This window comes from Lissotriton vulgaris, chromosome 1_1 (genome assembly GCF_964263255.1).
Source record: "Lissotriton vulgaris chromosome 1_1, aLisVul1.2, whole genome shotgun sequence".
Lineage (NCBI taxonomy): Eukaryota > Metazoa > Chordata > Amphibia > Caudata > Salamandridae > Lissotriton > Lissotriton vulgaris.
The window spans coordinates 186,046,915-186,071,411 of NC_141685.1; the positions used below are offsets into that span (position 1 = coordinate 186,046,915).

At 42.4% G+C, this 24,497-nt stretch overlaps 1 protein-coding gene across 1 annotated transcript in view; it reads right to left on the minus strand.

Moving 5' to 3' along the window:
- Positions 1 to 548: 548 nt before the first annotated feature.
- The window catches only part of LOC147738115 (uncharacterized), a 78,657-nt gene continuing 54,708 nt past the window's right edge, over positions 549 to 24,497 (minus strand). The window contains exons 4-5 of the mRNA XM_086952141.1: positions 2,746 to 3,875; positions 549 to 2,694 (exon numbers count right to left, since the gene is read on the minus strand). Of these exons, the coding sequence (XP_086808267.1) occupies positions 1,847 to 2,620 (774 nt within the window). The 5' untranslated portion in view covers positions 2,621 to 2,694; positions 2,746 to 3,875 and the 3' untranslated portion in view covers positions 549 to 1,846. The remainder of the gene's footprint in view (positions 2,695 to 2,745; positions 3,876 to 24,497) is intronic.

A 24,497-nucleotide genomic window follows, 5' to 3' on the forward strand; every position in this document is an offset into this window, starting at 1 on the left:
TCCTGGGACATCACAGGCATTTGGATTAGGCGCCTTGACGCCCTTTGGGCTAAGTTGCGCAATAACCAAATCTGATTTCATTAATTCATTCATGATTACAACCTGATTTTACAAGGACAAGGAGATACTAGGATTTCGCTTAAAGGTACATGCAGGAGTACCAATGAGGGCCACCAATAGTGAGAACAACACACCGATGTAATAAGAGGCACGGTTGGCAGGGAATGTCTTTCTATAACATATATTAGCCAGATTTAATTCCGAGAATGCAATAGGTCTAATCAGGCTTAACCTTCATGCTATTTTTATTCTTACTGACCTTCCGGGATATTGATTCTCTTTTACTTTTTGGTATTAAAATTCTATAGCCAAGGACTTTTCCACTCAGATCATCGTCCTTCACTGGAAATCTTGACTGTCTGCATTCCGCAAACTGACTTATTTCATGGTAAGCGTGAGTATGCTATACCATGGCTGTTTCTCTAACTGGTTCACATGACGGGTGGTGCATGCCTCTTCGTTGTGGTTATTACTTTTTCTATTTCTCCTTTTCTTTTTTGCACTCTGTATATAAATTTCATCTTTTCTGTTGGGGATACAAAATCTTTTTCTCCCCATTTCCCATTTCCCTTCAAACTCCAGTTTTTCTTCTCCTTTTTCTGCCCCCCCCCCTCCCCCCCCCCTTCTCCATCAATTTGGGATTATTTTTGATCCTACGTGCGTGGAAAAACTTTACATATCTCTTTCACTTTTTCATTTTTTCTATATTTCAATGTTTTTAAATGTTGATTACAGCTGAAATGCCATGTAGTATCATCGTATGGATATTCAGTATAATCTTCAAAATAAATCATTCTTTTTGTGACTTCTTTCTTATGCGGGTTAGACCTATATGTCGATGCCTTTTTATAAATGTATACATAGTAATTCACTCTTTTCAGAGCGTTTTAGAAACATGTATATTTTTTCTTTGGGTCAATGTAGAATTGTTTGTAATAGTCATGTCAGTATGTAATGAGAAAATAACTTTTCTTTTTTGGTATATGTGTCCTTTTTATGTATATTTATGTATATTTATGTATATATATGTTGTAACTCTTTCAATCCTGACGAAGTTCCCACGGCTAAAAAAGGGAACGAAACGCGTTGGCTGTGCCTTGCTTACAGAGAACATATAATTTTGAATAAAGAAGAAGAAAATTATAAAAGAACTTTTGCTCTGATTGACTTTATTTGAGTGCACCTTCCTTTTTTTGTTATTCTATTGTTGTACTTCATACATCCTTGAGCAGCGGATGTTGGAAGTGTTTGCACCATCCAATATTGTAAACATACGGGACCATTGTGCTTGACCTTTGTTTGCTGCTTTGTGCCTTTTGGATTTAATGCTTTCTGGAATGGAACCGCCTCATGGGGTTATAAATCACATCTTTTCCAAAAATAGGATTACAATGATAAACTTGAATTTCAATTCAATTTATTGATTTAGGCCTTTTTGGAGATCAACAATTTTAAACCAATTTTAAATGAAGCGCACGATTCCCAAAAAGGCATCCTGGCACTAGCGTCATTTGAAACCATTCCAAGCACTCATAAGGTTTTTCATTAGTATGGAGTCGCTTATAGTTAGTGAGGCTGTGCCTATCAAATAGGAATTTCTGGCATTCACAGCGTTGGTAATGTTTTTTCCCTGTGTGCATCTGCTCATGTAGAGTGAGATTGCGTTTAAAATTGATGCTTTTCTGGCATTTGGAGCACTGAATTATTTTTGATGGTGTATTTTCTTATGGTGCATGTAAACATCTCTACCTCTGAATCTTTTCTGACCTTTAGAGCACTGATAATTTTATTCACCAGTGTGGATTCTCACATGTGGAGTGAGATCAGATTTATGGCTGAAACATTTTTGGCATTCGGAGCACTGATAAGGTTTTTCCCCAGTGTGGGTTCTAATATGATGAATGAGAGTGCTTTTTAAACTGAAACATTTGTGGCATTCAATGCACTGATAAGGTTTTTCCCCAGTGTGGGTTCTTATATGATGAATGAGATGGTGTTTTAAACTGAAACATCTCTGGCATTCAGAGCACTGATAAGGTTTTTCCCCAGTGTGGATTCTTATATGCTGAGTGAGTCTTTTTTTGTCACTGAAACATCTCTGGCATTCAGAGCACTGAAAAGGTTTTTCCCCAGTGTGGATTCTTATATGCTGAGTGAGTCTTCTTTTGTCACTGAAACATCTCTGGCATTCAGAGCACTGAAAAGGTTTTTCCCCAGTGTGGGTTCTTATATGCTGAGTGAGACTGGGTTTGTTTATGAAACATTCCTGGCATTCAGAGCAATGATAAGGTTTTTCCCCAGTGTGCAATCGCACATGTGCAGTTAGAAGTGCTTTAACTTTGAAATATTTTGGGCATTCAGGGCACTGATAAGGTTTTTCCCCAGTGTGGGTTATTATATGCTGAGTGAGACTGAGTTTGTTTATGAAACATTTCTGACATTCAGAGCAATGATAAGGTTTTTCCCCAGTGTGGATTCTCATATGCTCAGTGAGATAAGCTTTACGGCGGAAACTTTTTTGGCATTCAGAGCACTGAGAGAGGTTTTTTCCAGTGTGCATTCTCTCAAATTCAGTGAGATGAGATTTAATGGCTGAATCTTTTTTGGCACAGGTAACTTTTTTCCCCAGCTAGGGTTATTTTGCTTTGATTGAGGCAGGTGTGAACACTGAATTTTTTCTCAAAGCCCGTGTTTTTATAAGGTGTATTCCTAGAGTTAATATCTCTACATTTAGTTTTCTCTTGCTTATATGCCACGGTAAGAGTGAACCCAATTTTAGAGTAGGGCTCGTTTAGATAATGTTCAGCATTTATCTCTAAAAGAAATTGTGTGTAATCTTCTTAACACTTGAATTGAGCAAAATATGTCTGGATGCAGCCCTGTAAAACCTGTCGAAATGTTTCTAGCAGATAACAGTCTTTGGGTTATTTTGTGACTGAAGTTTTTCTCAAATCTATTTGTATAGATTCTTAGCAATACAGTGATAAGGTGTTAGTCTGATATTTAATGAATAAACTGACAAGTACCTTTTTGCACTGGCGTAATGGCAGTAACTGAGAACATGCACAGTATTATTGTGGCTCACCAGTTGCAGAACATCAGTTCCTTTTACCCTTTGTATGTTTGGTGTAAGGTTAAGGATTGTAGTTCTGAAGACGAGGATTTATTTACATTAGCTATAGCACAACGGTGCTCATTTAATCAGTTTTTACATATCACTCATGCACAGCAGATAATGTTGTGGCGATTTACATGGAATTACAGAACAGTACACAATAGATTCAAACTTGCGTAACTGGTTAAAAACGGTTGTTGAACAAAAGTGATTTTCCAATCTTTTGGTTGTTAGCGTGTCAGCTTTGGAGTCTTCTTTCAGTGTCTTTTCTTTGATGGTTTGCAGAAGAAACCTTTTGTTATATCTTTCTTTTATGCAGTGTGTGCTTCCTCTCTGGAATTACATGATGCTTTAGATCATGCATGCTTTAGATGAATGTTATTCTGTCATGCTGCTGCAATTTGTCTTTCTGATAATATTTCAGATGAGGAGGTGGTGATTGGTCTTTCTGGCATTATTTCTGATGCTGTGTGGACATATATGACTTTGCTCTGGGTTAATGAAATGCAAAATTAGAGACTTCACTTACAGGTATAGTACTTTCCTCAGCTCCCACTTCCGCGCCACACCTAGATTTTGGAAATTGTTTAAACTTAGAATGCTGGATGTCCTTCAGTTTTTCAAAATAATCCTTCTTATGGCACTAACATTTAGTTGGCTGGTGCTAAATCTTGCTTTCTTCGTCCGTAATTTCCATTACCTATAGTATTAAAATTAAATACAGTTAATACATGTACATTTCTTTTTTTTTGTATAGAATTTTTTTTATTTGGCAAACAAGTCAGAAAAAAAAAAGAAGGGATATATGATACATATTCTTAAACATACAAGTTTTGAGTGATATCCGGGATATATCATGTATACATAAAGTACAGCAAGCACTAGACAAGGCCCAATTTAAGTTATATAGAAATAAAGAAACCGAGAAACCAAGCAAAAGAGGAGGGAGAAACAATAGAGGTTATGTACAACTTGTGTCCTTCAGAATTATACGAAATTATTCCATATTTTTTCAGTTTTTACTACAGACTTTCGGCCTCTGCCCTTAGCAAGGGCCTTTTCCATAGTATAAATTTCGTGTAGCAGGTTTAACCACTACGTCCTACCGGGTGGGTTTGTTGAAATCCAAGCTCGAGCTACCACCAATCTAGCACAAGACAGAGCTATATTAAGCCAACTAGTATTATTGTTCCCCATCGTGTGTAAAGAGAGTAAAACCATAGGTGCAGAGAGTGATGTATGAATCAATTGTTTTTGGATTAAAGTATTTTCTATTTCTTTCCAGTACTTTGCAAGTATAGGACAAGAATAAAGCATGTGAGTAAGGTCTGCTGCCACCAGATCGCATTTAGGGCATTTAGTACAGTCATTGTTTAGATTATTCTGTGACCATTTAGATATTTTTAGTGGTGTATGGTATAATTGACTGACCGTCCTGTATAGTTGTAATTTTAGACTAGAGGAGTGGACTAATTTGTTGATGTTGACGAAAGCATTTGAGATATTCTGAGGTGTCACATTGATTCCTAGTTTTAGCGTCCACTTATGTGACAATCTTGTGCAGTCATCTGCATTATACTGACTAAGAAGTTTATATCCCATACTAATTAGCGACTTCTTTTTAGTACTATATAAACAACCCAAAATGTCCGAGCTGGCAGCTTTTTTCAGCTTCATAGTCCGTATTAAGTAATCTTTGATTTGCATATATTTGTATATCATAGCACCAGGTAAATTATAAAGCAGTTATAAAGTTAAAAACTGGAGGAAACCGTCTGAGCCGTATAGATCACCATAAGTGGCCCATTCCCTCCCCATCTTATAATTAAAGATAGCAGGTAACCCAGGATTACCCCATAGTGGTAGGTCTGTGTGAAAAAAGGAAGTATCGCAGTGTTTCAAAATCAAATTAAAAATCCCTACAGCATCTTTTGCTGTCTTAAATTTCACTTGTTTAAAAAAATTTGGATCATGTACTCTTGCTAAGGATTGATTTGAGTTTGTGCCTAACATAAACTGATAAAAAAAGAAAGTTTGGTTTTTGTCTAGTAAGCTCTTGAGCCGACCTAAAAATGATGCAAAAAAGTAAGACTTAAAGTCCGGAAAGTCCAGTCGCCCCTTTTCCAATGATAATTTTAGTATGGCCATTGACCTTCTAGGTTTTTTGTAGCTCCAAATAAAACTACTGCAGATTCCATCTAATTTCTTAAAAAATATATTATTAAGCCGGAGGGGGATAGAACGAAAGAAGTATAAAAATTTGGGCAAAATATTCATTTTAATCAAATCGATTCGGCTCAAGATATTAAGTGGGATTTTATGCCATTTTTTAAGCACCGTAGTAACTTCTTTTAGTAAGGGTTCGTAGTTTAGTTTGTTAATTTCATTAATTTTAGAGGAGATTTTCACCCCTAAATACATGGCAGAGTCACAAATTCCTGTAACTGTATGATCAGCTTAGTAATTCAAAATAATTTGTGTTTTGTTAAGGTTTGACTTAGAGCCTGAAATATCGCCAAAGTTCTTTGCTTCCTCTGATATTCCAATTAGGGCATCCGTTACGTTTGTGGTATAGATAGCTAGGTCGTCTGCATATGCAGTTATTTTGAGAGTTTTATCTTCATGTATAACAGGAATTATCTTATCTTGTTTATGCAAAGCAATAATAAAAGGTTCCATTGAGAGAGCGAACAGCAGGGGTGAAAGTGGGCACCCCTGCCTAGTCCCCTAGAGATTGCGAAGGTTGGTGACAGTAGCCCTGCATAACTAATTTTGGCATTGGGATCCCTATAAATAGCCTGTACACTTGTCAGAAACCGTTCTTTAAATCCAAACTGAGCTAGCACTTTCCACAAATAGTCCCACCCCACTCGGTCAAACGCTTTTTCTGCGTCCAAGAGAATCATACCGAGTGGGGTAAGATTAGTTGCGGCTACGTCAAATGCTGTAATCGCCATGTTGACATGAGTGGTGGTGTCCCTTCCTACTACGAAGCCATGTTGTTGTTCATTGACTAAGTATGGCATATAGGGAGCCAATCGCATTGATAGTAACTTGGAATATGCTTTAGCATCAGTGTTTATTAAAGAGATTGGTCGATAAGACCCACATTCAGTCGGTGATTTATTTATTTTCAGGAAGAACATAATTTTAGCCGTTTTCCAAGATTCTAGAGCCTTTCCTGTTGTACCAATATAATTCACGACTGAGCAGAAGAGGGGTAATATTTCTTCCGCGCATATTTTATAAAGTTCAACTGGAAGTGTATCCTCCCCTGCGGCTCTGTTGGATGGGAGGGAAAACACAGCTAAACGTAGTTCTTCTATTGTATAATTCTCCTCCATATTGTCAAGGATATCCTGATCTAAATAATCTTTTACAGGGAGTTTGTCATCTAGATTCATATTCTAGAGTGTATAATTTTTCATAGTATGAAGCAAATTGTTCCATTATTTGTATAGGCTGCGAGTACAGGATATCATTAGGGCCTTTTATAGATTTAATTAGTGTTGATGCTCGGTTTTCCGCCACCTTGTATGCGAGGAGCTTTCCTACTCGACCTCCGCATTCGTATTGAGAGAGTTTATATTTAAGAATCTTACAACTATTTTTTTCCCTAAGAAAGCTCTTGGTTTTTGATCTTAACGTAAGAAGTTTATCTTCCAAAAGCATGATATCTAATCTGCTCATCAGCCGAGCACAAAGACTATCTGCTAACTGTTTCTCCATATGTAAGATATTGTCCGTCAGTATATAAGATGGCGGCTTGAGGACGCCGCCCGGTGCAGCCTGAATACGCTGCTCTCCTTACTTTACTGATAACGGATAGAGAGACGGCTTCGATCAACTTATGAGCTAAAAGGTTACTTTATTTCGAAACGGGAAATTTGAAAGCGCTCCTGCATTGCTACAAACTATGAACTCGCTATAGACTTACTTGGAATCACTTACGGAAAGCGAAGCGGCGATTGCCGAAGGTGGTGAAACGGATGCGGCTTCTGATTGCAAGAGGCTGCGGCAGCCGCGAACTGTGGGCGGAGGCTGGCTGTGCTCGCTGGGCTCGCTGGACGCTGCTGTCTTGGCTAGGCTCTGCAGGTCCGGGCTGCTCAATATTTCGTGGGTACGTGACAAGCGCCTCCAATTCCGACGCCCAGGGGGGCAATTCGACGCCGGAGTGTTTAGCAGACAAATTGATTCCTGTCAAGATTATGGCCCCGAAGAATCCACCACGTAGCACCAGGAGCACAAAGGGTGCAGCGACCACGGAGGAAAGCGATGTTCTGGGAGCCACAGCTGTCGGTAATGCCGCGGGGGAGAAGAGACTGACGGCAGAAAAACAAAAGATACCAGCCAAACCCCTCGGGAAGGAAAGAGTGGGAGCTGGACTCGAAACTGGAGTTGGCCCACAGAAACTGATTGCTTCAAGAAAAAAGGATAAGGGTGTACCAATGACTGGTAAGCTACAGCCACAGCCACCACGGCCCACTTTGCTAACTTGTGATAACTTAACTAAAGCAAAGGGAGCTAATGTAATATTAAATCCTGCTGTTTCAGCTAACCATACAAATAATTATGCTATTACGTGAACAAACAAGGAAATTAACAATAAAATGATGCAGAACACTGAGAACAACACTAAGATTACTGAATATGATGATACTATTACTGGCGGGGATTAGTTTCAGAGGTAGCAGAAAAACTAGATGAACAATCTGAAACAGACAAAGAGGTTAATCATAAGGGAAAGGATAAAATTCAGTTACATGCTCCAGCATCCGAGGGTACGGAAATAATATTGATTACGGACATGGAGCCAGACGTAACTGCTGCTGAAATTAATATTTTATCTATTCATGAAACTCTCGCTACCCAGGAAACAGATGCGCTCATTATAGCTGAAGTACACAAAGCTTAGGGACTTTCTGAAGACTGTACAGAGGGATTTAATGATAAAACTAGTTGAATCAAATGATGAATATGAGGAACTGGGCGATGAAGAGGATAACACTGGAGTGGGCCTGTCACAAGATGAGTGGAAAACTGTGTCTCGGAAAAAAGGAAGAGGGAAGGCTAAAAATAAATTGAAAAACAAGAAAAATACCAATCCTTCTACTCTCTCCTCAGTTATAACTTTAGCTAACACTAAGGGCAAACCTATTTCGCTACGTAAGTGGATCCAAGCCAAAGGAGGGGTAAAATCAATGGCTTTACATCTGTCAGGAAATAGCTCCATGGGGCTACCAACTCCAACACAAGCTGACCCAGATCTGAATAAGGCAAACTTGTTTGAACCTTTAAGTCAATCAATCCTAGATAACTCCATGGGGGCAAAGAACTCCCAAGAAGACAGTAATATCAGAGACGATATCAATCAAAAGGATTTCAATTCAAGTGATCTCGTTGTCATGTCTGCTTCAGCCAAGGAAAACGGTCATTTGGGAAAAGACAGGCTGCAGGAGGTATTACCCCCTGTGGAACCATTAGGAGAGACCCCATCTTTGGCTTTCATTGTAAACATGCTGACAGAACAACGGCAAGAAGCACAACAATATTTCCTGCAACTTAAGGAAGACAATACAAAAACTCAAAATTACTTATTGGAAGTCAATAACAAAATGAATACGGTAACACAAGATGTGGAAGAACTACAACATAGGGTCGCGCAGATAGAGGAAACTTCGACTAGAACTGAGCAGAAAAATTCCCGCCAGGATGAAGAGATTCGGGCACTACATTCTAAAGTCGAGGATATGGAAAATCGCCAAAGAAGACAAAACCTTAGACTCCTTGGGGTTCCTGAGGGGGCTGAAGGGGCATACCCCAGGGCTTACATAGTCAAGCTTTTCCAGTGTGCTTTCCCCGATCTCGCAGACTGGGACTGGGACTCTCATCTACAAAGAGTTCATAGACTACCACTGGTTAACAGAAACAAAGGAAGTAAATTTCCTCGCCCGTTTTTGATTTATTTTGGAAATTTCTTATTGAGACAGGCTGTCTCTTTAAAAGCAAAACCCAACTCCCCCATCGTCACAGAAGATGTGACTTTTTTTGTCAGGTCAGACCTTTGTAAGTCTACCATGGAGAGACGATGGAACTTACGACAATTAATTGATTCCTTTAAAGCCGCAGAGGCTCAGGTTTTCCTGCAAGAACCTGCGTGTTTAAAAGTTACCAAAGCCGGTCATACATACTTTCTTAACCAGGTTAAGGAGGCAGAAAATGTGTTAGAAAAAAATACTAATGCTTAACTAGGCTATGGAGGCAGAAAATTAGTTTGAAAAGAATCACTAATGTATAAAACACAATAATTTTGAATGCAGATTCTATGTGATCACTGTCTCAAAAGGTTTGACTAAATGACAAATTGATTATTTGTGAAAGGGGAATCGGGATGGATACACTTATTGAAGTAGGAGAGGGTGGTGCGGATGGCTGCACCCTCAAAAGGCTGCCCAACCAACGGCAGCAGGTATAAAGGGGGGGTGTTTTCCTATGGTACGGGGGGAGTAGCTTTGTTGTGGGGAGGGAAGGTATGAGGGTTGGGAGGGATGGGAGAGGAAAAATTAAAAATGGCATGACAAGTCAAAAGGAAGACAAAACGATGTTAGTAAGAAATAAAACTAAAAAGAGTGATAAGAAAAGGGCAGCGATTTTTTATTTTTACATAAATTAAGTACTGTAGCTGTCTTGCATGGAATGTATCAGGCCTGAATAATAGGACTAAAAGAAATTTAGTATATCAAGAACTGAAAATGTATGATGCACAGTTGGTCATGCTAACAGAAACACATATTTGCTATAAAGATAAAAAACTTTTGAATCAATTGGGATATGAATTGGTGGTCTGCACAACATTAAATGCACCAATCAGAGGGGTTGCAATATTAAAGAAAAGACAATTGCGGGGGGAAGTCACTAGGACGGCAGCGGACAAGGGGGGGCGATGGACAATAATGCAAATGCGGATAGAAGACAATATGTATGTTTTCTGTGCTATATACGGGCCAAACAAAGACGAGCCTCGCTTATTTGACTGGTTGAACATCGAATTATTATCATGGGAGGGCGAGCTTCTCATGATGGGAGACTTTAATTGTGTTTTAAATTATCAACAGGATGCAACGAAGATAGGGTTAACTTTATGTATGTGCAAAACAAGAGCAGCAATACTAGAACTAGCTAAAATTATAAATGTGTAAATGTATGTGTAATGTAAAAGACATATGGCGCTGTCTACATCCAGATGTACCAGGATATACATATTATTCGTTCCGCCACAAACTTTGTTCTAGGATAGATCTGGAGTGGGCTTCGGTGGAACTAATGAGCTCAGGACATATGCAGATTATGCCAAAAATCTCCTCTGACCATAATCCGATTATATTCACTTTTGGAGTAGCTCCTAGGGCAAAAGAGAGACGTCCTTTCACTTTCCCAAGATATTTATTATCAGACGAGATATTTGTAACATCTCTCAAAAAACACATAAAGGAGTTTATTACATATAATTTGGATACGGCTAGTATTCTTTCTGTGTTGGATGCTTGCAAGGCTTCTATTAGAGGAGTAACACAACAATATATTCTTAAACAAAATGTAACAAAAAATACATGTACATTTCACCCAAAAATTATTTACAAGCCATATCAATGCAGAATTTTGAAAATGTTGAGCTGTTCTTCAGACAGAGCAGAGTGTAGAATGGTAGCCTGAGAGTACTTGAATGTAGGAGTGAGGATGTGTAGAGTTTCTAACATTTTATTAAGCTCAGAAAGGATACCTGTACCTTATGGACTTGTAACATAGAATCCCAAAAGCAGAAATTAAAGTCATATGCACTGGCACCAAACAGATATTTAAAATAGAATACTATTAATTAATTTTAATGTAAATTTCTGGGACAGGAATTTCCCCTCCATGGACAACAGGCGTTTTCCCCTGCCCTGAGTTACCACCTACTTGTATCAGGTATCCTGACTTTTGAGCTCTGGCCTCTGACACACGTAAATCTATTGTGTGCTGCGAGGACTATGCCTAGACCTATCCCTCAACTATGGTCCAGAGTATGAATCAAGGGCAATGAAATTAAGGAGTACTTTCATGTGTTCATTTTATTCCACCTGATTAACAGTTGTTAGGCTTTTCTGCGCCTGGATTTACCGGGTGCAGAAAAACAGGACACCATTTTTTTTCCAGACAGAAAAATTAGACTAAAAAGACCCACAAGACTCTGAGTGCAGCAGAAGCAGCCAAGACTTATGCTGGTTTTTTACTAACTGGGGGAAACATACAACTCTTCTCTCTGTTAGAAAATGCTTTCCTCTTCCCTCCCCTGCTTCACCCATCTCCCCCAACCAACCACATGCATTTATCTACCACCTGCTTAAAACAAGTGGTAAATAAAAACAGAAAAACACTATGAAATAGTGAATGGCATGTGGTTTGACAGGCAGAAGAATATGTTCCTCGTGGCAACTCCCCAGTCCATGGCGTCAAACTTGTAACTGCACGTTACTGGGATAAATCTACCACAAAACAATTACATGAGATTTTTCTGCCACCCCAGTACTGTGCAACCTCGAACAAGGGACTATGAGAGGTCTTGGACCGGTCCTGTGACCTGGAGGGTCACACCAAGCGTGCCCTTATTTAAGGCAGAGGACTGTCATGGGTTTAACAGCTAGAGCGGTGATGGCAATGCACCCTGTTGTAAGGATCAATAGCATCATGGTCAGTGGAGTGGCTTTCACACCCATGTAATGCTCCATTTCTATACCTGTGCCCAGACTTTGCGCTAACATCAAGTGCGTGTTTAGGGTATTGGTGTGCGTAGCATAAATGCAATGTGAGAGTGCGACAGAGTAAACCGCACCTCCTGCCTGCCAGTTGTGTATACAAGTGGGACCATTTATCGCTCTTTTATACCCCAGTTCAAAGTCCTCTGTTACCAAGGAATAATGTGCTCTACAAAGTACTCAGGTGCCTGCTGTACCACCAGGGATGGTGTCAGCCTGACAGTCTATCTAAGTTGAAGGGACATCACCTGCAGGCTGAATTACTTAATGGAGAAACTGTGTACCTGTCCTGAAGAGCCTAGAAGTATGCCTAGAAGCCTGCCTGTCTGGAAAGAAAGGGAACGGAGTTTGACTATCCAGCAGGATGACAAGGCTGTCCTGGAAGAAGCAAGGTCCGACACATCCCCGTTATCTGTAGGGCGGACAGAAAGCCATCCAGCAGGACCAGCTAGTCTGAGGGATGCCAAGACTCTCCCAACAGTTCAAGGCAGAAAATAAAACTCTACAACAACATAATTGTTGAGGCCCAGTAGGACAATTGTGTGCTGCCAATAGGCCCGTTCAAGGTTGCATTTGCCAAATTCCTAACACAACAGAGTCTGAATCTGCTAACTTCCTGAAAAGCCTGTGTTGGGCTTTTAGCTGCTGAATTTCTGACTACTCTGTGTCAGATGCCCATGAGGGACTACAACTACTCCAGTGTCGAACACCCTGTCTGAGCTTACGCCTGTGGTCCAGCCGGCCACAGTGTGGGCTCAATTGCTGACGGTCGGGCCCCCAGAGGGGGCCGCACTTACAGACAGGCCAGGTATGACTGCTATCTTGGGACTGCTGATCTTCAGGCAACTGCAAAGAAAAGACAGAGTGGGTGCCCTACAGAATGCAGCACTATATGCAGGACAAAAGCGCTCCACAAAAGCCAGCTGGTGGGTCACTGCTCTCTCGAGTCTTCTGGCGTGCCATTCAAGTGTCGGGAAACAGGAAAGAGACCCAGACAAGACTGACTCATCCTGTTAAAGGGTAAGACACTTACAACAGAGCATACATGCATTGGGGTGACTGGAGTGACAGAGCTGACCCTATACTATATTCATGATACTTCTAAATGCCCCTAGAGGGGAAGAGGGTATCAGAACCGGAGCACCTGTCTGCAACACATGGTAGTCTGGCATGCCTGCACTATCTTTTCAGCCAGACTGTCCATAAAGAATGTAAGAAGGGGCGATCCCAGAGGGCCAGGTTATGCTCACCCGACCACCCCGTGACTCACCTCTCCCACAAGTAATGCCGAGTCTTAACGTGAGGTCCTCACCGGGGAGGACTTAGAGTCTAGGATCGTACACACTGAGCTCACACCACACTTACGAACGGACACCACACCGTAGGTTTTCAGTAACAAGTTCTTTATGAACAGTAAAAAGGAATTGGCACTCTTATTTACAAGCGATCGAGGATCATAAAGTCTCAGGAATTCAGGAAGGGGGAAGTGGGACAGTCTCAGTCTTTAGGCCAGTACGAAGCGTACCCTGCGCACAGCTCTCAATCCTCGAGCCGGGGGATACGAAAAGGTGATAATCGTATTGGCTGCTTCACTCACTTCAGGTCGGCTCAGGTCTTGTTGGTAGCGTCGATGGTCCAGCCGGACCAGAGTACTCCTCGAGCCGCGACGAGGTCAGCAGGGTTCGATCCGGAGGTTAGTTCTTGAGGAGCCGCGACCACGTCTGCAGGGCTCAGGATGTTCCGTGAAGGTCTCTTAAGAGTTAAAGATCGGGCCGCGACGAGGTCAGCAGGGCTCCGAGGTTCTAGTTCCGTTCTTATGAGGATGAGCCGTGACAGCGCCAGCAGGGCTCCGATGTTTCAGTTCCGTCGTTACGAGGAAGAGCTGCGACAGCGTCAGCAGGGTTCGAAGAGTTCGAAGGTTCAGTTTTCCCCAAGGGTCAGCCGGGATCAGATCAGCAGGGCTTTCTTGTCCAGGATACAACTACCCGCTAGTTGTTGGGCGAGCCTTGATATAGTCCAGTGGCCCTTTGATGTCCGGACTCTCGCAGGCAGAGGTCTCATGCCTTGGGGGCTGGTCGTTGGAGAGGTCCGTTGGTTGGCCCTTTGATCCCTTTGAAGATGCGTCCGGCAGGGTCTGGAGCCAGCTCTCGGGGAATACCAGAGGTGCGATCGAAACCGGCCCCCAAGGGAAGGCCAGAGGTGTGATAGAAACCAGTCTCTCAGGGGAGGCCGGAGGTGCCATCGAAACTCCCTGTCTTATCTCACTCGGGGAGCCCTTTACACCCCAGCCGGGACTGGCGCGTCCGGAGCCTAGGTTTCGCTGGGGCCGGGGTGATGCAAGGCCCATGGAGTCAGGGACCTCAGGAAGGGAAAATGGCTGCTGGGGCCCTGTGGGGTGATGCAGGTTCGGGGGTGCCCGGGGCCGGGAAGGAGGACGGGGATGCGGGGCTGGTCGCCGGCTGGTGGGGTCGTGTAGGGAGTTTGGGTGTACAGAGACAGGACGACCAGGGGTTTCTGGGTGCAGGGCTAGGCTAACGGGTTGCTGAGGAACGGGGGGAACCACGCCACAAGGCCAGGTCCAACAAAGATGATTTTAGAGCAGCTACGCACATAGCAGGGGGAATCTCAGACCATTCGCTGGTGGAGGTGCAACTCGATGGTCCGGTTGTGGACTTCCTCCTACCCTCAAGGGTTGATCAGTGATATTTAAAAGACGTTCAAAGCTCGTATGTGAGATGGAGCAGACTTCTATTTTAAGGAGAACCGGCGGCCTGTTGAATCAGCTTGCGTGCTATAGGATGAATTCAAAACAGTGATCCTTGAGGACACTGACAACAAGGGGACAGAAATAATGGGAGAGGCTTCCTGAAAGACCTGACCCTGCCAATGCTAACGAATGAGGACCGAGACGCACTAGACCAAGACCTGACAGTAGACTAAATATATAAGACAATAAGAACCTTGCAAAGAGGGCACGCGACGGGGCCTAATGAGCTCCCCATAGAATTATATAAAAGCATGATGGATAAAATCAGGGAGTGCCTCCAGAGGAGGTTTCAGACTGCCTGAAAATAAGGGTGTCTCCCAGAGGACCAAAGAATGTCTGAGGTGGTGGTCATCCCAAAAAAGGACGAACCAGCAACTGAGTGTGGGTCTTATAGACCTCTCTCCCTGCTTAATTTTGAGACTAAGGTCCTTGCGTAAGCCCTGGCGATCTGCCTGCAGACAGTAATTGCAACAGTGGATCATCCTGATCAATCTGGCTTTATGCCACACCAGGGAACGCGCTTATGTCTCCGACACCTTAATGGAGTACTACACGCAACAGGGGATTCCTTTGCTGAACCAGTGGCGCTGCTGTCATGCTCTTGTATGTGGACCCTCTAGCGCGCATGCGCGTCAATAATACAGTCTCCCGAGTCTTTGCCTTCCGACAGGGATGTTCCTTGTCTTCTATGCTCTTCACACGTGCGTAGGTTCGCCAGGACCTCTCATATGGGGTATTCCAGTTGATCGGAAGTGGGATGAGAGAATCTCACTCTACGCTGATGTTTTGCTGTAGGACACGTAATCAGCCTTCTCGAGTGAACGAATCCTACACATTTTTCACATATTTAGAGATTATTCAGGATATAAGATCAACTGGAAGAAGCCCTTAACATTCCTGCTGGTGGCAGGGACCCTGCGGCTGCACTCTAGGTGCACAGTTTGGGTGGCACTACATGGCTTTAAATATTTGGGCGAGTTTATTACAAGAGAGCCATAGGCAGGAACATATTTCCGAAATTAGACCGGCTTTGCTGGGATGCTCCACACTTGCGGGCACTCCCGCTTTCCTTACTGGGCCGGGTGGTCCTATATAAAGTGGTGACCCTTCAGGGCCTCCTGTACATCGTGCAAAAACGTCCTTTAAGATCCCACCAGACATATTTTTTCAAAAGGTAGACTGAGAATTATGGCTCCCGTTGTGGGATGGTGGCGCTTCGCGGCGAGTAAGGTGCAGAGGGAATTTTATTAAGGTGGACTGGCGGCCCGGAGCATTCTCAAGTATTACTGGGCCACGCAGCTGGTGGCAGTCAACAAATGGGTTTTTGCGGACCATGGGGATCCTGCTTACCGGGTAGATAGATTGGCCATGGGCAAGAGAGGTTACCCCCCCCCAATGCTGTATTGAAGATAGTATGAGTGCGCTCCACCTACTCATACCCAAACAGTGCTAAGGGTGTGGAGAGAGGCTACCAAGTGTTTAGGCTGCCCAGGTTCGCGGACTGAATGGACTCCACTGTATGATGGTGATCTCCTAAGTGCAGTGGGAGGATTGCAGGGCTTCACAAAATGGGGATTGATTAGCTTAGAGCGATGTGTGGAGGGGACAGGCGTTTGTGTCCTTCACGATCCTACAACAAAAGTCTGAATTAGGTGACTAAAAACGGTTCTGACATTTGCAGGTGGGTCACGCTCTGCATGGTCACATCTGGTAAGGATGGAAGTTGCCTGATGCATCCCCACTGGAGGACCAGCTGCTAACTAATCCCCTGACCGAAAAACAAATCTCAACCATCTATATGAAGTTGATCTACACTTCTCTGGATCCCTTGGGGATGTTTTAGGCGGCCATTCACCAACTTTTGTGTTTTTCAAAAACAAGGTTCCAAAGCTGGAGTTTGTTTTTAAATACCAATAACTAATCACCCTCACAATATTGGAACTTTCTCCCTGATTAATTTACTCACAGGAAGTGGGATTCATTTAAAAACAAATTCTCATCATGACTGCCAGGTATTCCCTGGTGGTCCTGAATAAGAGAAAAATACATCAGACTGCTTGATCTAAAAAGGAATGGTCGTCCGATGTATTTACAGGCAGACCATCCGTTTGTTGGACAGGGTACTCCACCACGCTTGTGAAGGAGTACCCTGCTCACCAAACTCTAAATCAAGACCTTTATCTTGTCTGTGCTATGCATGTATCTCAAGGTCCGCTTCATTATGTCCATCAGTCTTTCTATGATGTACCTGGTATTGAGGCGTGTGTGTTTAGTACAGGTTAAATCTCACGGTGTGTGTGGGTTTATTTGAACCCTGAGGTTTAATCTGCACTTGTTGCTTATGCCGTGTTATGTGGTGTTGTCACACCCTTGTAATTATAACAAGCATTTGCAATGCAATAGGTCTCGCATTAGGAAAGTTTGAGCTATTGGTATTGTAAATGACGCATTTTTTATTTATTTGTTGATTTGGAAAATAGCGAAATTAATAGCTTTGTCATTTACAATGCCAATAGTTGTAACTTTCGCAAATGTGACACCTATAGCATTTGTAATGCAATATGTGTTGTATTTACGTGACTTAGATGTATTGATATTACAAATAACAATGGCTTTAAATTTTTATAATAATTAATGCTTAAATAAAAGTTATTGTAATTTATAATGGCAATTGCTTAAACTTTTGTAAATAACTTTTGTGAAGATTATGTTCAGTGTATTTTATTGTGACAAAAATCCAAGAACAGAAGTGAAATATTAACATCTTTTTGTGGCATTTGTAATAAAGCTTGAAACATTGAGAGAACATATTTGAACTAGTTGTTGTTGATTTGTTGCACAGATTGCTGCTGTGGTGGCGCTGAGTGATGTTTTGGTGACGCAGTGATGCTGTGGCGTTCAGTCATGCTGTGGTAGCTCATAGTGATGTTGTGGTGCCCCTGAGTGATGCTGTGGTGGTGCTGAGTGATGCTGTGCTGATGCGATAGATAATGTGCAATAGATAGATAGAGTGAATGCGATAGATAGATAGAGTGAGGGCGATAGATAGATAGAGGGAGGGCGATAGATAGAGGTAGGGTGATAGATAGAGGGAGGGCGATAAATAGATAGAGGGCGATAAATAGATAGAGGGCGATATTTAAATAGATAGAGTGAGGGCGATAGATAGACAGATAGAGTGAGGGTGATAAGATAGATAGATAGAGTGAGGGCGATAGATAGAGTGAGGGCGATAGATAGAGTGAGGGCGATAGATAGATGAAGTGAGGGCAATAGATAGAGTGAGGGCGATAGATAGATGGAGTGAGGGCAATAGATAGAGTGAGGGCGATAGATAGATAGAGGGCGATAGATAGATGGAGTGAGGGCAATAGATAGAGTGAGGGCGATAGAGAGAGTGATGGTGATAGATAGATAGAGGGCGATAGATAGATAGAGTGAGGGCGATAGATAGATAGAGGGCGATAGATAGATAGAGGGCGATAGATAGATAGATAGAGGGCGATAGATAGATAGAGGGGATAGATAGAGTGAGGGCGATAGAGTGAGGGCAATAGATAGATTGTGTGAGGGCAAAAGATAGAGTGAGGGCAAAAGATAGATAGAGTGAGGGCGAAAGATAGAGTGAGGGCGAAAGATAGAGTGAGGGAGATAGTGTGAGGGCGATAGATAGAGTGAGGGTGATAGATAGATAGAGTGAGGGTGATAGATAGATAGAGTGAGGGCGACAGATAGATAGAGTGACGGCGAATAGATAGAGTGAGGGCGATAGATAGAGTGACGGTTGATAGATAGATAGAGTGAGGGTGATAGATAGAGTGAGGGTGATAGAGTGAGGGCGATAGATAGATAGAGTGAGGGCAATAGATAGAGTGAGGGCGATAAGATAGATAGAGTGAGGGTGATAGAGAGATAGAGTGAGGGCAATAGATAGATAGATAGATAGAGTGAGGGCGATAGACAGATAGAGTGAGGCAATCTTTCATGCACTTCCACACACACATGCGTAATACCTGTAGATACCCAATGTACATGACACAATTCTGTGGGAAGTACCCCGATTCTCCAGAATATGGGCCCCATGGAAGGTGGAGCACAGGGAGGCCCCTGTAGTCAAACAGTCATCAAGTGGAACTACCTACAAACAACCTACTTGGCATGCTTCCTCCGAACATTCAGCAGAAGCACGACAAGCCGATATCATCAAGTAGATATCAATCACCACTATCCCCATTTGTCATTTTGTTTTAAATATCCAGCTATATATAAAGAATACATTATAGGTTTATCAAAAGTGATTTTTAATTGCAACTCCATGATGCCTTATCTCATGAGTAAGTGGGATTCACACTCTAATAACTAAGCACTCCCTGCTTTATCTGGGAGCTCATCAATCCCCCAGACTACTGTCAGGTGAATGAGACAACGCAATGAAGTATGCCAACTAGGTTAGGTGAGTGAGGGTTCATATTTTTCTTTATATGACTCCATTTGAGACACAACTGACGTAGGAGAGTCACCTTATCAAGGTAATTCCTTGTGACACTCTCATCCCTTGAAAGTCATTTTATTTGTCTTAGAGTGAAGGGTAGCTAACCTGAGCAGGCTACAGTCTTGGAAACTTGTCCAAAGTATTCACTAGAAGTCCTCCATATGTTCTATTATAGTGATCACTTCTTCAGATAACCACAGCTCCCCAAAACTGCTCCTTTTGTGATCGCTGTTGCCGTGAACCACTGAAGCTATACAATGTGAGTTGTTCACAGTAATACTATGAACTTCCAAAACAGCCTCCATCGGATTCGACTTCAGAATAAATACCTAATAATAATGGCACCTCAGCACCGGTGGTGTTAATGCTCGTAGGATATTTTTAACTGCTGTACATTCTATTGGATACTCTATTTTGCCAGCTCACTGCAACATTAAAACTGGTTGGTTTAAGTCAAACAAAAAATATGATAAAGCTGCGCGTGCCTTTTCTTTTTTCAATGTGATGCAGAGGAAAAGTATCCATGACCAATAGGACCCTATCAGCACTGCAAACCGAAGTAACAAATATGTCAGTCCGTTCAAAACGAAGACCACAGTTACAAACGGCAGCACCATTCTCAACTTCAAGCTGGTGACTATCAAGTTTGGTTCTTTGTTTCAACTAGAAAGCCAAAGTGAGAAAAATGAAACGTATTCTTCTATTAGTGACAGTGGCTGGGGCAGAGTCGAAAAATAAAGAGTGTAGTGTAATCTATGGAAAAAACGAAGGATTTTGCATGTATAAGAATGAAAACACTTGCCATCTTGCATTATAATCATTAATAAAGAGGGGCAGAACACAACTGTTTTTGTCCTCTTGTATTGAAATAAACATTGTAAAAGGATGTAAGTCTTGCGGTAAGTTACACAAACTTGATTCAGGTTTGCTTTGCTGAACTAGTGTGGTGAGGGAAGGCTAGGCCTGTTGCTTTTGGTGCTGTAATGTGATGTGCAAAAATATTAGTACCATTTAGAACAAGGCTTAATGAATCAATTCAATTCAATTCAATATCAACTTTATTCGGTAGTTTTGAAAAAACACCATAAAAGTTCAGATAGAATAAAAACACAGTTACAATTGTATGAGAAAAGGGTTAAAAAGATTATTAAATGTACATTTTGTTTAAAAAAAAAAATACATGGAAGTAAGAAGTGCATCACAATTTCATTAGGGCAAATTTTTCCCACATGTGCAAAGACGTACAGTTTTTCTGTTATCTCAGTCCCTTCGTTAATATGTATAAGCGATGTTGTTCGAGGTTATAAATTTGTGCGGTGGCGTATACAGAATTTAAGGTAAGATACAATCGCTTTCGCATAGTTTTCATTTTCCAGGAATTGTAGTGCCAAATACGCTGGGCGACATTGACGGAGACCCCAGAACTTCAAGATAGGGAGTATCCAGCGCTTCCGGGGCTCGCTATAGAATTTGCAGAATAGCATTGTGTGTATCGTTGATTGTGGCGATGCCAAATCACAAGGGCACATAGAGGTAGTAGAAGTCCTGACATTTTGCTCAGGAAATGCAACTAGTAGATGGAACAAATCAAGTCTGAAGCGGGTAAGCAGCATTCTTTCAAACTGTGTTATTTTGAAATTTAGGTAAGGTTCAGCAGAGAACGCAGTCTGGACTAGCAGGGAATGTTGGACTGATGGCTTGTGGACCTCGGATAATAAGCGTAGCTGACGTAGATGAGTTAAACACTCCCTTTTTAAGGTCTTTTTAGGGATTTCCTCTATCAGCGATGGGTGGTCAAAGTATTTCCTATATCCAAGATCTGTCAATAACGCTTTGACGTACGACAGCCATTTGATTTTCTTAGCGTGGTCTAGCGTTAAAATATCTTGTATAATCGTCCTGGTCAAGTGGCATTGTTCGGTAACCCATATTCTGCGCCACAGCATTATTGGTTGTAGTTTTATGATGTCAGTGATGTAGTCAATGCCCAGCTCAGAGTGGCAGGCATAGGTGGAGCAGGTTTTGGGCACCGCCAGCAAATATCTAAGGAAGGAGTTCTCTATTGTTTGTATTGAGTCCACGTTTTTAAAACCCCAAATCCCCGCTCCGTATGTTGCAGTGCTTACACATTTTGCATTATATATTTGCACTAGTTCTTTAATTGGTCTCTGCCCCAATCTCTGCGAGAAGGTTTTTAGTGATGATGTCTCTCGGAGGAAAATCTATTTTCTTGTATTAATGGCTGGGGTCCATTTGAATTTTTCGTCAATGACAATCCCTAAGTAGGGGTAGGTTTTAGTCCTGTCCAGGTGTTCGCCCTGCGCCATTAGCTTCCTGTGTCTTACGTTTCTTTTCTCCCCTGCGTGCATTGTGTACGTTTTTTTTGCGTTTAGTTTCAGGTTTAAACTTGCCATAAAATCACAGTATCTGTTCAGGGCCATTTGTAATTCGTTTGATGTTCTTGCTAGGATAACAGCATCGTCGGCATATAGAAGTGCTGGTATCTGCCGACGAGCTGTTGCCGGGAGGGCGACGAGCTGTTGCCGGGAGGACATAAATATTAGTACCATTTAGAACAAGGCTTAATGAATCATTAACAAAAAAGGAGCATGTAAAAATAAAATAGCTCCTATGCAACCTGTTCCTATCTAATAGCTTAAAGACTATTAAAACATGCTCCCTAATTGCAAACAGAATCATTGAAATACTAGGACTAATCAATAAAGAAACCTGGAGCACGTTCTATACAAGATGGACAGATTGTGGCTGGATATTTCTTAAAGGGAGTGGGCAGACATTTCCTTTCCAAACAGCTTTGCGCGGCCCATATGTCCAAAGAAATAAAACAAAGATAAGACCGGCAGATTGTACCAGCGCTGGTGGGATTCGAAGGCAGTGGCACAGATGCTGCTGATATGCTTTTAATTTATAAAGTAAAGCTTTATTTTTGTAAAAATGATTAAAAATGCCAGTGATAATGGGATGAGCTGGATGAGACTACATTTGTTCTGTCGGGGAGGAGAAGTTGGGAATTAGGGAGTGCGCTGACAAATCTTTATCAGCTACAATAGCAAGCAGGAAGTGGGATAAGGGAGGGGGTGGCAAATGGTGAGCACTTTCGCAGCGGCTTTGATGTTCTCAGTGGCCACGGGGCTCACTGAGAACATCAAAGCGGCCGCGAAAGTGCTCCTAAAGGCTGCAGGCTGACAAATGGTGCACGCGCCCGGCGCACATGCACTGTACCTGATCTGCCTGCAGACTTTGGGAGCACTTTTGAAAGCCACTTCTAAACTCTTGCAGATCAACGCATGCGCGTTGGCTCAACGAGACCTAAAAAGTATGTTACAGGCGACCAGGTGTCTCTTGCCCGTGACTTCTGAGGAAGTAATGGTGCACAGTTAAGAGCAGCAATATTGCAAAGTGTCAAGAGCCTGATTTAGAGTTCGCTGGCCGGGTTACTCAGACACAAACGTGACGGATATCCGGCCGCCGTATTACAAGCACAACTGAATATAATATATGGGAGCCTCATTTCTTTCTTTCGTACTTTCTATTTCCCTTGGTTTTTTTAAAATCTTTATGTTACTCTTTTTTTTCTCTTTCTTATTTCTTTTTCTGTTTCTCTCTATTCCTGGCTTATCTTTCATTCATTTCTTAGTTTAAGAATGCTTGGCCTCCTAAAGCATTTTATTCATTCATTTCCATTTCTTCTTTCCTGTCACGGGGATGACTGCACAGATATCCTTACTCGTAGGATCTTCTGCATTCTGCATGAACCTATTTACTAATGGTCCTAATTGAAGGTGTCATTTAGCAGTTAAATATATGTTTCTGATGTGAGGTAGGGTGGGTATATGTGAGAATGTGTGTGAGAGAGAGAGTGTGTGTGTCTGTCTGTCTATGTCTGAGTGTGAGTACTTGAGTGTAGGAGGCCGGCTCTCAATATACTATACCATAGTGTGCAGAGAGTCCAGTGCATCCACAGAGGTTTTACAGAGGCTAAAGTAGATAATACTAATGCTCTTTTGTGGTAGTGTAGGGGAGCAGTTAGACGTATCCGAGGGTAGTGTTAACCTCTTCGCCGCTAATGACAAGGGTAACTCGTCATGGAGTTTCCATTGATTTCAATGGAAATTACATTGAAGAGCCAAGAGCAGTATAGCATCCAAGTGGTTAAGCATTTGTTGTACACACAGTGGCAATAAATGACACACACTGTTGTACACACAGTGGCAATAATGACACACACTCAATGAATAAATCTGAGACCAATTTATAAAAAATTATACTTAGTTAGATTTATTTTGCGGAACCAAAGAATTTCTTCTTGAGTAAATACGTTTTGCGATAGAAATACTGTTCAATATAAAAAGTGGACAATTAGTGCAATTTTCAGACTTTGCAATATTAACCTATGGGGTGAAAAAAACATTCAACATACGTATAGGCAACATCTACTTACAAGACCATTCTTCAGAAGTTAAGGTTAGTATTGGACAAAGTTCACTTCAGAACCAACAGTGCATCACCAGCGGCACAGGGGCGCCCAGGTGCAAGTTCAAGGTTGGAAACCCAATACAAATTAAAGGAGACTGGGGCAATCGGACAGAAGCTGCTTACAGGTAAGTAACAGCGGCTTGGGGGAACTAGGTGGTCAGGAACTGAAGTTCATGGACTGGGGATGCCACCTAAAAACTAGATTTAAGGGCGTTACAAGGGAGTGACAGGTAGTGTCAAATGGGTCCTTTGCCTGGGTGTCTAGGCCCTCTAACATGCCCACCTTCTGTGAGAGGAGGACACAGTCCTAGCCCTAACTGAACAAGTCCCACCATCTTCAAGATGGTGAGCACTGAAAAGTGTACTTGACCTAGCCTCCAGCACCCGAGGGGTGGAGTTGGCAGAGGGGGGGGCACATCTCCTATTCTATCAAAGGTTTCCAACCTGTCCTGCCACCAAAAAAGGGGGTGAGGACAGGATGGAGGCCCGCTCCTTCGAACAAGAGAGGCTGGGGTCGCATTACAAAGAACGCAAGACCTCTGAAGCTCCCCTCCACGGATGGCTCTTCCTGTCAGTGGGAGATGGGAACACCTCCACCCAGGAAAGGCATTGTTCTCAGCCTCAGAGTGCGCAGGCACTCTCCCCTGAGGTCAGAACACAGTCTGGTGGTAACAAGCTTGCTTAGGCCAGTCAATGACCACACTAAGGATTGGTAGGTTTCAGGGGACCCCTCTAAGGGCCTCTATGTGTGCATTTTTAGTAAAATCGACA